This window comes from Anastrepha obliqua, chromosome 3 (assembly GCF_027943255.1).
Source record: "Anastrepha obliqua isolate idAnaObli1 chromosome 3, idAnaObli1_1.0, whole genome shotgun sequence".
Taxonomy (NCBI): Eukaryota; Metazoa; Arthropoda; class Insecta; order Diptera; family Tephritidae; genus Anastrepha; species Anastrepha obliqua.
In genome coordinates this window covers 128,092,115-128,107,953 of record NC_072894.1, presented here as the reverse complement: position 1 = coordinate 128,107,953, position 15,839 = coordinate 128,092,115, and the positions used below count along the sequence as shown (strand labels likewise).

Sequence of the window (15,839 nt, the reverse complement as noted above, 5' to 3'; positions counted from 1 at the left end):
TACATGATTGCGTTTGTGGTCGACTGTGAATTACTGGGTAGTCTGATAAAGGTAGCTGTAAAACACAAACTAACTGACGCAGCACGTTCAAATTTTGACAGGAGTCAATTGACAGATGCCTGTTGACAGGAGCAGTATTTCTTTTTCAGTAAAGAGGTCAGAAATACAAAAAGTCACGGACTTATTGATCCGCCCTCGTATCTATCGTCATATGGAAAAACAGCAGAAAGCAGTTTTTAAGTATTAGCTAATAATGTTATTAATGGGTTAAAATTATAATTAACAAAAGAATGTATATGACATATAAGATATATTACACCACTAAATTTTTACTAATCTAATTCCGCATTTAAATCTACTTATGCTTAATTTTCGTACGACCGTAAATATATTCTTTGGTCGGCCACACATTGTGAGCGCGCCAACGCCTTGTGCGCTCTTCGCACACAGTCCGCAGATAGTATAAAAACTTAGACCAAAGTTCCAGTACGCATCAGTTCAGTACGGTTGCTCAAAAAGCCAACCACTAATAACTCAAATTAAAAATAAGTACATTCTAAATTAGAAAATGCAACTCCTTTCGTGTCTCGTGGTGGTCGCTGTTGCGCTTTTCAGTACCGCAAAAGCAGGATATATTCCTCATGGCCACGCCTCGAGCTACGCTTCCGTGGTGCAGCATGACGTTGTGCCTCATCACGGCGGTTACTTGGGTCTAGTAAACTACGTGGCCTACGGTGGCCACGGAGAGGATCATTATGTGGAGGAACCACATCATTACCCGAAATATTCATTCGACTATGGTGTTAAGGACTCACACACTGGCGATCACAAGAGCCAATGGGAGCATCGTGATGGTGATCATGTGAAGGGTGAGTTAAAACCTTGTTTGCATATCAAACGTCTTAATTGATGCTCCATTTCTTATTAGGTGGTTATACTCTGGCCGAGGCTGACGGCACTACACGCGTTGTGGAATACACAGCTGATGATCACAATGGCTTCAATGCCGTCGTAAAGAAGATCGGACATGCGTACCATCCCCAAGTGTACAATACACATAAGGAAGCCTACGGCTACGGTGGTCATGGACATTATCCCCTTGGGCATGGCAGCAGTTATGTGGAAATCAAGCAACACCATTAAAACCATTGGAGATCAGACAGCTTTCGAAATCATAGACAGGATATTGCAGACATTGGTGGACCTTTTCCATGGACATTGATTCGACAAACACAACTTTTGCCAATTAGTAAATAAGAAGTGATATTTTGAAAATGATAATAATAATATTAGTGTAACAAATTTGGGTGTAATAGTGTTAAAAATTCATAGATAAATATTTAAACACACCAATCGATTTTATGCAAATTTGTGAGGGAATTACGACAGGAGAAGAATTTTACATATTTTACCACCGATAAACCTATTAAACTTCGACGTTTTCTGCAGATTTTTTATACCTTAGAGGATTTATGTACATCCATACTAACGCGATAGGGGGAAAAACACCAAGGAAAACTAAATATTTAAGGAGAAAATATCGAGGACTTTAATTTTCGTATATTTTCAGTTCAGATTTCAGAAATTGAGTTAAAGAACAACACAAGAAATACACCTGGTAAAAAGGACAAAATTATTAAATGCATAGCCGCCAAATGGCGAGCAATAATTCAATCATTGGTAGACCGCATGACAGTTGCTGAAGAAAGAAAGGCGTTGGTCCGGTTAATGTTGTGCAGCCTTGGCTTGCTGCTTCGTTGACCGCCAAAGCAAGGCATGAAGTGAAAACCAACGGAAGAACACTAACAATACACCACAAAGTGAATTTAAGTGAGCATTCAAAGTGAGAACTGTTTGCTGAAGGAAAGTAAGGAGAACTAAAAAGACGCTTTAGCTTTTCTACGCACCCAACTTAGCGTTGGTGTAATTGAGGTTAAGGTTCTTTTTGGCGCGACCTTCTTGTCGTGTTCAACTGCTTGACTAACAAATGGTAATATGAGGCGGTGTGCCACGTAATGTGATTGTATGTGTTTATGGTATATATGCGTATGTATACGAATATATATGTGTGTGTGTGCATTTCTATTTTTATATATGTAAGTATATGAACCCTCTATGTACGCAAGTATTTTTGGGTGAAAATAATAGTAAATATTATATGTACTTGGGCCTTTATTTGTTTTGGTTTATGTTAAGAATTTGTAAATACCATTAACTCTCTCAAAGTCCGTGTCCATTTTAAGGTTTGCCATGGACAACAACTGCTTATTTTTCTTTCATTGACGTTGCTCTTTTAACAGGGCTTTCCGTTATTGTTGTTTCATTTGTTAGAAGCCTAAATTTGGCCCTTCTCTTACTTTGCTGTTTGTTGGCGATTATTAAGGGTTAATAAAGGATATTCACTTTAATATTTACTGAAATATTACTTAAGCCGAGTCGCCTGGACTAGTATTATAAAATATAGGGACTATGGGCTGGAGTGATATTATTGTAATAAGTGTTTAGAAAAGACGCGGCGCAAATAAGTATTTCGAAGGTGAACGTAGTAGCAACAGGTAGATTTTAATGAATCTGATCTGTATCTATATAAGTATAAGTGCATACAAATGGGGCGTAAATAAGGGAGCTGAGACCTCAATTCACTTCTTGTTTGAAAAAGGTGCCACTTAGGTTTATTCGAAGTTTGTAATTCGACCTCGTGGTCTTTTGTGCCCTTAGCAAAAGTACTTTCTTTTCTAATAATTCAATCTCTCTTTGCGAATATATGTTTATTTATTGACTTATTTAATTAGTAGAAATAATGTTAGGATTAACCCTTATTGCTTAAATTAATGAAGCGTTGATAAAAATTGTGAAAGTACAGGGTGGCTGATGTAAGCCGCTACCAAAAAAAAATTGAATAACTTTTTTTTTTTAAGTTATCTGTCCCATTTTTGTTTTAATTTGCAGATTGATCTTTAAAATTTATTAAAATGGATAACTGGGACACGCAAACAAGAATTTGGATAGTCCGCCGCTATCACGCACTGGAGTCCGTAGTTTTGGTACAGAGAGAGTACAGGCGGATGTTTGGCGGCGATCCCCCGAGCAGATGGACCATAATGAGACTGGTGAATAATTTTGCTGAGCAAGGAACAGTCGCAAGAAGCCCTTATCATCGAAACCCACCAGTTCGGACGGAGGAAACGATCGCTGCTGTAGCTGCAGCTATACAAAGCAATCCAAGGGTTTCAACAAGAAGCTTATCTGCTCAACTTGGTGTCAGCCGACAGTCTTTGCAAACAATAATGCACAAAGATTTAGACTTATTTCCCTACAAAATTCAAATGGTTAACAAACTGAATGCAGCAGACTTGCCGATTCGCTTAGAATTTTGCCAGAAGATCCTGCAAATGGTGGAAGAAGACCAAAACATGTTAAACTGCCTTTTCATGTCTGATGAGGCCCATTTCGATTTAAACGGCAATGTGAACAAACAAAATTGTCGAATATGGAGTACTTCTAACCCACAGATACTCCACGAGACGGAATTGCATCCTCTTCGCGTGACAGTGTGGTGTGCGGTTTCTTCACGCTGTATTGTCGGGCCTTATTTTTTTGAAGAAAATGGTCACACCGTTACGGTTACTGGAGACCGTTATTTGAAAATGCTGAAAGAATTTTTCTATCCAGAACTACGCCGAAAGAGAATTCCTTTCAACTCTGTGTGGTTTCAACAAGATGGGGCAACGTCTCACATAGCCCAGACTGTTATGACAGAGTTGCGACGAAAATTTCCCAATAAACTGATTTCAAGAAACTCCGAATTTCGTTGACCCCCCAGGTCGCCTGACCTTACTGCACCTGACTTTTTCTTGTGAGGTTTATGTAAACAAGAAGTTTATAAAACAAAGCCAACAAATTTGGATGAACTAAAACAATCCATTCGGGCAACAATTGCGGCTATTCCTGTCGCAACTCTCAAAGCAGCAATGAACAACTTTTTACTAAGATGCCGCACTTGTGTCAACGAGCATGGGGGGCATTTAAATTCAATTATTTTTAAAACTAGTTAAGCTACATTTAATAAAATTTAATGACCTTCAACTTGAAAAAAAAATAAATGAATTCCATACACTAAAAAAAAAGTTATTTGAGTTTCTTAATGTAGCAAAATTCATCAGCCACCCTGTAGCTTTATTTAATTATCAATAAGAAATATTAAAAGAAAAGTAATGAAACAGTTTTATATTAACGTTTTTTTTTTCGGAACCATATATAAAAACTAGTTGTAGAGTATAGAAAGCAGTAGAAAAGCTGAAAAATTAGTATCCGTCGAGAAAGACTCGACTCCATGAAAATATTTTTTATTTTGTCAAAAAGTACTTACGTATTACTCTGTAAACGTTTTTTTGAAAATGATTCATTCGCATTTCAATTCAGCTCAATTTTTCACCCACTTGCACAAAAGTGAGGTTATTTCGAAATGTCATAAAATCATAGACAATTTTTTTTGCGTTTCATTATTTCATTGCTAGCTTCAATTATTTAATTATTCTTTATTCAGAAATGAAATTGAATCAGAGCTACAGGACCATATATGGGCTCATATGCCATAAAGGGTTAAATAAGTATTTTGCATTGCGAAGAGGCTCCAGGGCGTAAGACCATCGACTATAAGTTACTTAATTAGTATAACTCATTCAAAAAAGTTGTTATATAACTCGTACTGGCAAGTGGTTGAAATTGTTTTCACTAGGCTCAGAACCGCTGCTGGATGGTGGAAGTTGAATTGAGTTCCGTAGAAGTGTTTCTGTATAAATGATTGCTCCTCTACTCCGCTGGTCAAATACTTGCGTAAGGGTATATGTTTTTACGTAGCCTACACGATTTAACGATATTGTTATTGTAAAAGCTTTCATTAAACTTTTCAATCAACAATCAATCAGGAAGTGTTCAAAGAATTAACAGAAGTAATATAAGCTAAGAAAATTTTATGCACAGAATGGGTAGCTGCACATTTTATTCGTATCATTTCGCTAAGTGATATTGACATTTTAATTACATTTCATTAAGTTTATTTTTTATAATATGTAGAAATATGTAGACTTTAATTGACTCATTCGATAACGGAATGCTTTTACTAATAAACTGTTTTATCATTGTTTTTCTCTTTGCAGGTAAATTTCTATACGCACCAACACACCTATACACTCTTCTTCCGAAAGCGCCGTTTTACTTTCTGCCAAGTTGTATATGTATTTGTGTGTTGAGTTCCATTTGATATGTTCGTTCGCCTGAACGCCCGATAAATTAAAAGAAAAGTCGAGACTTTCTATCTGTTATGCAGTTATGTAAGTATCTTCAAGCAATCCAATCACACGCTAGTGTGCCTAAAAATATGCCTTGTGAGCTAATCACTAGAACTCTGCGTGGAATTATTTCTCAAAATACCGCTACATTTTTTTACAGAAAGGAATTTTTTTAGTATAAATTAAGTTAATTCTATAATAAACATTTCAATTAAAAACTTCAAGACGATCAGTTAAAATTTCTTGAACTATGAGTCCTTACGAATTGTCCGGCTGAAATATATGTTCTAGAAAAATGCATTTAAAATGTTTGGTACGACATAGATTGGCTAATGAGAGGTTGCGCCAAAACATAGAAAAATATTTTTAAAACCAATTTCCAGCAAATTTAAAAACATGTGCATATCAGACAAAAATGCTACTTCTCGGGCTGTACTTACTTTACATACCTGAAACAAATAATCTCTGATATGTACCTACTTAGGAATAAGTTAGAGTTCAGGTTTCTGTTAGTCTTTCTAAAACTGCGGATAAGCATTTCCAGCTTATTTGATCCTCAAGACAATTATTCTGCATCATAGATGTGTGTGTTCTTTTAGTAGAATGGCTTAGAAAACAAATTAAACTAACAAAGAACTTTTCCGTTTTTCTTCAATATTAATTTTTTTTTTTTGTTTTTTTTTGAAATCTCATCACCACGTTTTCATCCTAAAGTCCTTTGTTTTGCACCATTTGCACTCATATTGCCATTAAGCCTTTCACTTTGTTTTCCTCTTTTCAATTTTCAGCGATTCAATTATGCATTAAACTTTACGGTCTTTCAATCACAATCATCACATTTATAGCCCACTGCCGCAATATGTGCTCAGTTGGCACTTTCGCTGCCTCGGTCCCCCCCTGGGAAATTTACTGGTTTATCGATCAAACATTGGCCCACTACCATTTAGCCTGGTGGATATGTATCGCGCAATTTTACACACTTACCTTGACCGCCATCCATCAATGTGTCAAAACTTACATAAATATGGCATCTGAAAATATGCAAACTAAATAAAAAAATAAATAATTGGCGCGTACACTTCTGTTAGGTGTTTGGCCGAGCTCCTCCTCCTATTTGTGGTGTGCGTCTTGATGTTGTTCCACAAATGGAGGGACCTACAGTTTCAAGCCGATTCCGAACGGCAGATATTTTTACGAGGAGCTTTTTCATGGCAGAAATACACTCGGAGGTTTGCCATTGCCTTCCGAGAGGCGACCGCTATTAGAAAAATGTTTTTATTCATATGCAAACTATAATGCTAAAATTTTATTTGAATCAACCTCTGTCAAGTCAACCGCGGAACGTATCGAAGTTCCGCAAATTTCATAAGCAAGAGTTCCTGCATAATTTCTTATATTTGTCAGATTTGAAGCCACAACAATAATTCACTTTCGCTCAACAACATTCAAACCACCGCATTTGCATTGCCTCTTTTTAAGCGCCACGATTTATTAACCATTGGCATTCCGAAAACGTTTACCTTACAAACAAAGCATCACCGCTGCTTCGCAGTCATTCGCCAGGAATCTGGTCTACACCGAATCGCCTTTAGGGAATTAACACCATTCAGCTTTAAATTTACTGAACGACGTTTTTAGCGACTATTGACAGTCAAGGCGTGTCCCAGTCTACATAACCCAGCGCAACTGAACTGCGCCGAAAAGTTCAACAAAGCATTTTAGGCCTGTAAAAAGTGTGAGCTGCTTATAGCAATTTCCGTTATAAATACATAGTAGTGCATACTTACTCGCATATACACACCATGCAAGTGGGAAGCGCGGGGCGCGAGACAATAATAATTAGTGTCGCCGCACTGGCCGATTTCACTTGAGCAATTGGTATTTTGCGCACGTCTTCCTTTCTCCATTTCAACTGCTCCACTTCCACGTCCACTTCCTTATTCATTTCATTTTACTTATTTTGATGCTAAATATAATTCTGTGCCCTGGCCGCAGGACATATCAGTTTTTATGATTATTTTGCTTCAACAATACTAACAATAAAAATTACAGCCTGTAATTTAGGGGTTGCTCGGTCGTCGAGCGGTCACATAGGTATGTATGTATGTATGTATGTGTATATCATAGTGAGTGGGTGTGCACTCAGCACTTCGCTAAGGAGTAGTCAAAAAATATACCATAAGTGAAGCGGCGCCACAATAAAACATAAATATTAAGGGGGATTTTTTCAAAAAATCGATTTTTTTTTTTATTAGCTTAAAAAATACTTTGAACCCTCTTAAATAAGGTACAATATGTGTTACAGCTGGCTAAATTTTTCTTCGTTGAAATTTCGACCTTTTCCCGAAGCGCTCCAAAGCGCGTACCTGCGGCACATGAAACTTTAAACGCATTTTTCTCGAAACTAAGTTTTTGTATACGGTGTACACGATATCTCGAGTTCTGATAAATGAATCAGCTTAAAAATTTAATTATATATTCTCTGTAATAGTGTCTCTCGTCTGACATAGGATTTTTTTGATATCGTTATTTGTTAAATTGTTATAAACAATAGTAACATCAATTTTAGGCAAAAAAAAAGAAAAAAATTTCAAGAATTTTTTTTTTCAACGCCAAAATTTTTTATCGACATAATCCTACGTCAGACGAGAGTCAATACTATGTATATGATAACAATATTTTGTTTTTTTGTTTTAGATCACCGAAACGTAAGATTTCATGTACACCGTTTAGGCACCTAAGAAAAGCGGACCTGCGCTTGCAGAAGTGCCACAGCGGCCATTTTGAATATTTTGACTTACAATTTTTTTTTCAAAAGCTTAAATATATAATAAAGATAAGAGTTTAAATAGATTTTATGTACGAGCAATATTTTGTTAGAAATAAAATCCGGAAAATAAGCCTGTTTTCCCCCTTGTCACAGTAGACTTCCCCCTTAATTAAATTGCAATAAAAAAAATAAAAATTTGATTTAATTGTTGTCCTTCCAAGTGATTCTTACACAAAAAATCTTGCCTCGGTTGAATTTTTGTATGTTTGCAACAAAGTCTAATTTCTTGCTTAAAGTTGAAAAACTTCATATATGAATAGAAGAACAAAAATTCTGTGAGTTCAGTATAGGTCCAATCATTAAGACATAAACCCCACTCTGTTTATTTGCCCAAATGTACATTCAAATACAAGAAAATCTCAATTAAGTTTTCTGATTCAACCGAAGCTCAATTAAAAAACAAGTATACACAAATATACTTACAATTAATCATTAATGATATTTGAACGTAGTTGAGTATTGGTAAGCAGTCATATCAATTAGGTGCACAGGTAAGAGAAGTTTGTTTTATTTTATTTGTTTTTTGATTATGTTGGCGATGGCTGATTGTAGCTGCTTGAAAGTAGGGAATGGAAGTATTATGTATGCATGCACATGTGTGAGTGTATGCATATAAATACTTGCTGCCGCCATAGCCGAGTAGGTTGCTTGTGATTATTATTCGGTGGGTCTTGGGTTGGATGCCCGATGCAGGCGTGAACTATCAAGTAAGATTTCTATATTCACCTATGTGCACATAGAGCCATAAGTAGCATACCATTAATTGCCATGCGTGTCTAGATAAGTGCATGGCATGAAGTCATTATTGACCATTTACCTTTTAAACTCTATGTGGGAGCTTGTTGCTAATATTTGTTTACTTTATGGCTCTCTTATTCTTCCTAAATCGGCTGTTTCACTATTTGGATATTTTATGACCGCCAGAAGTGCCGTGACACTGGATAAGCTAAAGTAAATAATGCGCATGCAAGCACGTCACACACACACAAGCGAAGTCAAATGGCGACAAAAAAATGTAGTGAAAAAAATCAATTTATACTATTAGGCGCCTGCCAGGGAAGTGGAGGTAATACCCACAAATGTGTCGCTTAAACTAAACGCAGTCACCAAATCATACTTTAATTTGATAGATTTAATTTTTTGTGTGTCACTACTCAGTGAATTCTCTGCGGTGAGTTTGCTTATTTTTATTCGTTAGATTTCTATTGATGAGTATTTGCTCTTTATTCTTCTACATATTATATATTATATAATATTAGTAGTGCCGCCAACTGTCAGCTTAATCTGCTATGCGTTGCCAACTGAGAGGTTGCCTAAGCGATTTCCGCCGAGTATACTTTTCATGCAGCAAAATATGTCTGATAGCATTAGATATTAAATGCTAGGGATGACCGCTATTAGGAAAATCCGTTTCCATCATTTGGTGTTTCATGACCGTGTTTCGGACCCGTGCACCACCGAATAGCAGTCACGCTCCAACCATTCGACTACGGCGGCGGCCTTTACTTTGTAGATATGTATGTATATACATAACATATACAAAAGTAGCAAAATGATCAGTGCGTGAACTCCTGTAAATGAGTGTGCATATGAATAATCCAAATGTACTACGTTTCTCAAATGACACCTGCAGATTGTGTCTCGAGAGGGCCAGAGCAGTGCTGTCTACTAGCAGTCAGAAAGCGTGAAAATTTATGGAACAGGATACATTGTATATATAGACTAGTACTGTACACTGCAGTGCGTAGGCTCGAATCTTCATGCATGAAACACCAAAATTATCGGACAAGTTTTTTCTAATAGCGGCCACCCCTCGGCAGGCAATGGCAAGCGTCCGAGTGTATTTCTGCCATGTTAAGGCTTCTCACAAAAAATCATTTGCAGTTCGGAACAACACCAAGACGCACACCACAAATAGGAGGAGGAGCCCTAAAAAGGGCAGTACTACAATACAAATATGATCAATTTTCACATAAGGCTTGAATTTATTTTTAGGATTAATTTTCTTACATTTATAAACACACAAACTTACGTACATAAGATAGTTACTTGGCATATTTTTAGGCTCAAACCTCTAAATCATAAAAATCATAATCTTAATTGTTTCTTATTTTTATGTTTACAGTTATGGGAAAACACAGCAAATTCTTTTTATTTCGAAATGGATGTATCGACTTAAAAGTTAACCGAAATATTGAACAGAATTTAATCAAAGTTTTTAGAAGAACACAAAATGCAACTTGAATTGATCGTGATTGCAAAAATAAAACAAAACTATAAAAAATTCTCGAAGCAATTTAGTATAAATTATTATCTTTCAGCTTAACAAACTGGAATAGAAAAACTTAGAAGTAAACACCGATCAAATAACTGCAATAAAAATTTAAATATATCAAAAAAAAATCAAATCAAAAGATTTTAGGGGAAACTTAAAGCGCTTCTTTACAATTTGATTAGATTACGTTATGTAAGTTAAAAAAATATATGTTTAGAAAACCAAACTTTTTAATAATAAATAAAATCAAAAAGTTAAAACAAATACTTAACTGGTAACAGCGACAAATAAATATCATTCCCATTGAGGATTCGAAAAGACAGTAAATATTTAAGCCAATATTTATGCAATCGCAAACTAATCAAAAAACACAAGAAGCCACTCGATCGATAGGAGGCTCAAAGACTTAACTCGCTCCACAGATGGATAATAAGCCAACACAAAGCCGAAGTGTTAACAAAGTATTTGATAAAAATAGGAATCAACAACCACAGCCACAAAAACCACTACAGCAAGAGCGAAAAACTGAACAAAACCCACGACAACTCCAATCAAAACGAAACAAATTAGTTCGTTCGACAGAAAGTTTGGGCAATACATTTTCGGCTGCATTGCAAGTGCAACAAGCCAATGCTACAACAGCAACAACGGGTGCTAGTCTAATAAAACCCTCATTCACAGCTGCGAGTGCAACAACTAGCACACCTCATGTCTCAAACGCCGTTCAACGCCTAAAAGACGGCAGCGCCGACGTAATGGGCGGTGGTTTTGCGATACTGCCACCGACCGCAACCTCAGCAATAGCAGTCATACATTTGCAGAAACAACAGAGCAACTCAGAGAAAGCAATAGTTGCAGTTGCAACGACTACCACAACAACAACAACCAAAACAACGAAAAAAGCTTCAACAATTAAAGAGGCAAAAACACCAATTCAAATGCAGGAAAAATTGCTGGAAAACATTCATACAGAAAACGATGACCAAAGGATTGATATAATTTCTAAAGTAAACAAAATTAAGAAAGAGGGGGAACTCTCTACAGTAAACGCACTTTCTGCATCTGCAACAGGAAAGAGTAAAACTTCGAAAGAGTCACGCGGCAAATTCGCCGAGAAGTTGCGACGCTCATTTCGACGCGGTGAACACAAATCGCTTGAAATCAAGCGTCCCGAGTACAATCTGGAGGATACCACCGGTGGTATCAGCAGTGCGAACCACGCGGCGCTACAAACTAATAGCAGTTGCAATAGCTTAATCGACAATATTGGTGGCAACCACTTCAATTTTGGGCACTTCGGTCTACGATCATTACCGCCACTGCAGCACAGTTCCCATTCGATCTTCTCTCTAACTCATTTGCCCGGCCTTAGTAGTGGTGGTGTCACAGGCATCGGCGTTGGCAGTGGCAGTAGGAGCAGTGTGCACAGTACTGCTAGCGGCGGACACATTAATCCAGCATTACTCTTGGACAGTCCTGATGCTGACACACCCCCCGAGTACGCATACCATCACCTAAGCAGTGTCGCAACGACGAATTCGAGTACCTCTTTGGAAAGTAACTGTGGCGAGTTCGGCGAACGCACATCATCCCAGTCGAGCATCAGCTATTGGGCGTGGCAGCAATCTAATTCGTCGATGGGTGGCGAAGTGAGCACGAATAGCAATAGCTGTGCGGTAGGAGCAAGCGGTTCGGGTGGAACAATTGGATGTGGTAGTGGAAACGTCAGTGGCGATGGAAACGCTACTGAGAGCAGAAGCTTTAGTGGAAGAACGGGGAGACAACTTAATCAAAAACAAAAGCTGCAATCGCAAAGTAGCATTAAAAGCGATACGCAGCAACAACACGCAAGTCGAAGTTGTAGCATTACCAGCGAAAGCAGCTCAACGAAGCTCACACGCCTTCAAAACTTTCTCTTCAAATCAAGCAACGAAAGCACAAAAAGTTTTCATGCGCACTCCAATGAAGGATTCACAGCCTCGTCACATAATTCTTCCTCGGGCGAGTGGGAGAATTTAGGCTTCACAACAACTAGCGGAAGTGGAAGTCATGTTGCCGCCGATTTCTATGTTGGCAGTTTTCCAGAGGAGTCCGACGAAGCTGATGACGCTTTTACAGCTGCACCACCAGCTAATGGCAATGCGTCTTCTGCTACCTCTAGGCCAATACTGAAACGTACCGATTCCAGTGAAGCGGCTGGTTCTTATTACCAGTATACTCTAGCATCGCCGAATAATCCATTTTTACCTGAAATCATCGCGCGCACATATCACAGCGCCTACGATGAGGAGGACGAACCGCTGGACGACAACGTGACGGCAGTGAAGTACGGCAAGAGCGGGGATACCAGCGTGGTGGGAACTAGCGGAGGTGGCACACATTCTGCTGAACTACCAACGCCTGCCTACAGTCGTACAGGTTCACAAGAATCTACACACAGCGACAGCGCCATTCCAGCAGCAGTCTGGACAAGTAGCGGCCCTACTGCACCTCACACTTCCAGCTCTGCTGCCAGTTCGTCCTCGACGCCTGGACGACAGCGTCGTAAACTGTTCATCTTAAACTCACCAACGCGGCACCTGCTGCATCAACAGCCCTCACATAAACATCCACAATGTGCACAAACATCCACAGATGCGACCACTGTTTGCAAATCCACACCATGCACTTCCGCTTCCGGCAGCAGCTTTATAAAGAGTCTTAATCCCTTCCTGCCCATCTCGTGTGCCTCGCACTGTAGCAGTGACATAGTCACAACGACGACAACAGCGCCGGCAACCGCAATGGGTAGCGCAACAAAGCGTGCACCACTAAAGCAATCGGCCGTAACATCTCCAATCGCTGTGCCCCAGGATTTGAACGCAAAACGCGAGGAATTCTTGCGTGCTACCATGAAGATTTGCTTGGTCGTCTCGCCGCCAACCAGTAAATTACAGGTAAAAGTCACTAAAGCGCTTGCCACGTAAGTATGGATGTAATAAAATAAAATGCAAATGTGCGATTACCTGCCAACTACAAACATATTTTTCCATTTTTTATTTTACGTTTGTATATTTTTGTTTCAAATTCGAATAAATATTAAAAATTATTAAAAATGTCGTTTTTGTTCAGTTTTCAGTATTTATTTTATTTATTTATTTAGTGATTCAATATAAACGTAAACCTCATAATTATTAGTGCTAGACGCATCAGCAGTTTTCATGATACCTCCTGGTTTTATTGGCTGTGTGACTGAAAACTACATATCGTTAGCACACAATAATAGGCCAAAAACGCAGGCCGTTAATGTAAAATGTCTCTCCAATCATATTTTCAAAGCAAAATGGCACAAATACCTGGCTGGCATTTTTATATGTTGCACCAAGCCAGTCGACTCATAATTTTCGATTCCCGTTTTTGATCCCGGCTCTGTTGGAAGAATATAACTATCGAAAATACCTACATTTTGAGAATTATAGTGTTTACTGATCCACGATTTTTGTAGTAGAAGTTAATTATTTTGTTATGTTTCTTAGATAAATCGGGCTCATTTTAGCAAGTTATTATTTTTCTAATCAAAATTTTTCAAAAGATGTCCAACTTCCACCAAAGCCAACGAGCATTACAGCTCAGATATTTTTGTATTTTCTCCTAAGGCATCTTAGTTGTAGATTCATTCTCTTAAAACAAAATCAGGAGGTTTCAAACAAAAGCTCAAATCTTACTTCCCATCCCAGAATTGTAGTGTTGATGTAAAAACATGGCATCACGCTCGCCATCTGGGCTACGTGAATGATTCGAACTTTTGACTCATTAAAGCTAAGTTGTTGATTCACGTACATTAATACGCCGCTTACCATCAGCACCCACTCCCCTATTCAAGAATAAATATCATTTTGTATATGTGCAGTTAAATAACAAATATATTTCAAAGTTCTTTGGTTCTATGATGATATCCCCTCGATTTTTTAGTTTGTATTCACCAGTTCTTCCGTTTTAATCATTTCTTCCATTTAGTGGTGTTGTTTGATTTCCACATAACTATCGCCGTGATGGCCATTATCGTAGCTATATCCGCCGTGATAATTGTCCCCATGATGGTATACCTGAGGGTGTTGGGCATGACCGATTTTCTTCACAACGGCGTTGAAGCCGTTGTGATCGTCGGCAGTGTATTCCACAACGCGTGTGGTGCCGTCAGCTTCATCCAGAGTATATCCGCCTGAAGAAGTATGAACATATTTACATACATAAGATTTATGCTGTTATTATAGTTGAAGGAAAATTGTCTCACCCTTGACATGATCACCATCGCGTTGCTCCCATTGGCTTTTATGATCACCAGTATGTGCGTCCTTTACTCCATAATCGAATTCGTATTTGGGATAGTGATGAGGTTCATGGTGTTCGTAATGGTGATCATAGTGACCTTGACCATCTCCGGCGTATTGCAGGTAATCATCGTGGCCGGCATACCCGTGAGCAGCATGGTTGTGTTGCACTAATGTGGCGTAGCTGGAAGCATGCCCATGTGGAACATATCCTGCAAATGTAACTCCGAAGAGTGCTACTGCCATGACGACGATACTTGGGAGGATCTGCATTTTAGTTTAATATAAATTACTTCTTGCTCTGCTGCTTGTAGCTCTATTGAATGCCAACGTTTAACTGATACCAGCTCTGCATCTGCAATATCTATTTATACCACAGCGATATGGAAATTTTCTATAAGTAGGTAGTATTGATTTCCTTCAATTAATTAAGTGTATCCGACACGATGAAATATCTTAATTTAAATTATTACTAGGAAAAGCAGGGTGGTGTTTTGTTGCATTTAGATCACTAACTATTTAACCTCGCACTTGTAATATCTTTCGATAAAAGGAAATGAAATATTTTTCACATAAGTAAGACCTTTTTGTCAAGTGCTCCAAATTATACTATAAAATACGTGTAAACTAATTGCCAAAGTTACGCTCATTTATACGGCCAACGAATCGAAATACCATAAAGCAAGAAACGAGAATTTTATAACAATAACAATAACAATACATATGTGAACGTAAATAATTATGCTGATCGCTTAGTTAAAATGTGAACGAAAATATGAGTAAAGTGTCTAACCAATGTGAATATCTTATACTCGTTTGTATGTATTCATGAGCAATGCGAAGCAAGAATCGAAGCAATATAAATGATTTGTTAGTGTTTGCTGCCACAAGCTGGGTTAGTCGGTGCGCCGATCTTTTATTTAGTATGGATAAGCGTCTGCACTCAGGTGGCTCCGGAATTTACAAGGCGACCTTGCGCGTAAAAACAATAAAGTTTGGCCACTGCACAAGAGGTGTTGATTCGAAATGAGCTTTCATTTTTCTTGATTGGCAATTCGTGAACTAAAGAATTTAGCAAAAAATTGGTTGCATGCGTTTCACTCTAATTTCCTATAAACCAAAGTTAACGCATG

The 15,839-nt window shown here is 38.0% G+C and overlaps 4 protein-coding genes across 9 annotated transcripts in view; 3 read left to right on the top strand and 1 right to left on the bottom strand.

The window, feature by feature from the left end:
- The window catches only part of LOC129241571 (putative uncharacterized protein DDB_G0282129), a 148,679-nt gene extending 138,176 nt beyond the window's left edge, over positions 1–10,503 (top strand). For both annotated transcript variants that reach the window (XM_054877978.1, XM_054877977.1), the window contains exons 5-6: positions 5,160–5,333; positions 10,247–10,503. The gene's annotated coding sequence lies outside the window, so the exon portion shown is untranslated. The remainder of the gene's footprint in view (positions 1–5,159; positions 5,334–10,246) is intronic.
- On the top strand, positions 569–1,143 carry LOC129241577 (cuticle protein 19-like). The gene is made up of 2 exons (XM_054877985.1): positions 569–869; positions 929–1,143. The coding sequence occupies exons 1-2, from the start codon at positions 569–571 to the stop codon at positions 1,141–1,143; spliced, it is 516 nt and encodes a 171-aa protein (XP_054733960.1).
- A 167-nt stretch (positions 10,504–10,670) lies between the features above and the next one.
- LOC129241570 (uncharacterized) overlaps positions 10,671–15,839 on the top strand; it is a 43,063-nt gene continuing 37,894 nt past the window's right edge. For 3 of the 5 annotated variants that reach the window (XM_054877975.1, XM_054877973.1, XM_054877971.1), the window contains exon 1: positions 10,671–13,332. In XM_054877975.1, coding sequence (XP_054733950.1) covers positions 10,819–13,332 — 2,514 coding nt within the window. In that variant the 5' untranslated portion in view covers positions 10,671–10,818. The remainder of the gene's footprint in view (positions 13,333–15,839) is intronic. The other 2 variants (XM_054877976.1, XM_054877972.1) reach the window with 1 other exon arrangement.
- On the bottom strand, positions 14,363–15,047 carry LOC129241575 (histidine-rich glycoprotein-like). The gene is made up of 2 exons (XM_054877982.1): positions 14,670–15,047; positions 14,363–14,597 (listed from the first exon to the last, which is right to left on the bottom strand). The coding sequence occupies exons 1-2, from the start codon at positions 14,977–14,979 to the stop codon at positions 14,389–14,391; spliced, it is 519 nt and encodes a 172-aa protein (XP_054733957.1). The 5' UTR covers positions 14,980–15,047; the 3' UTR covers positions 14,363–14,388.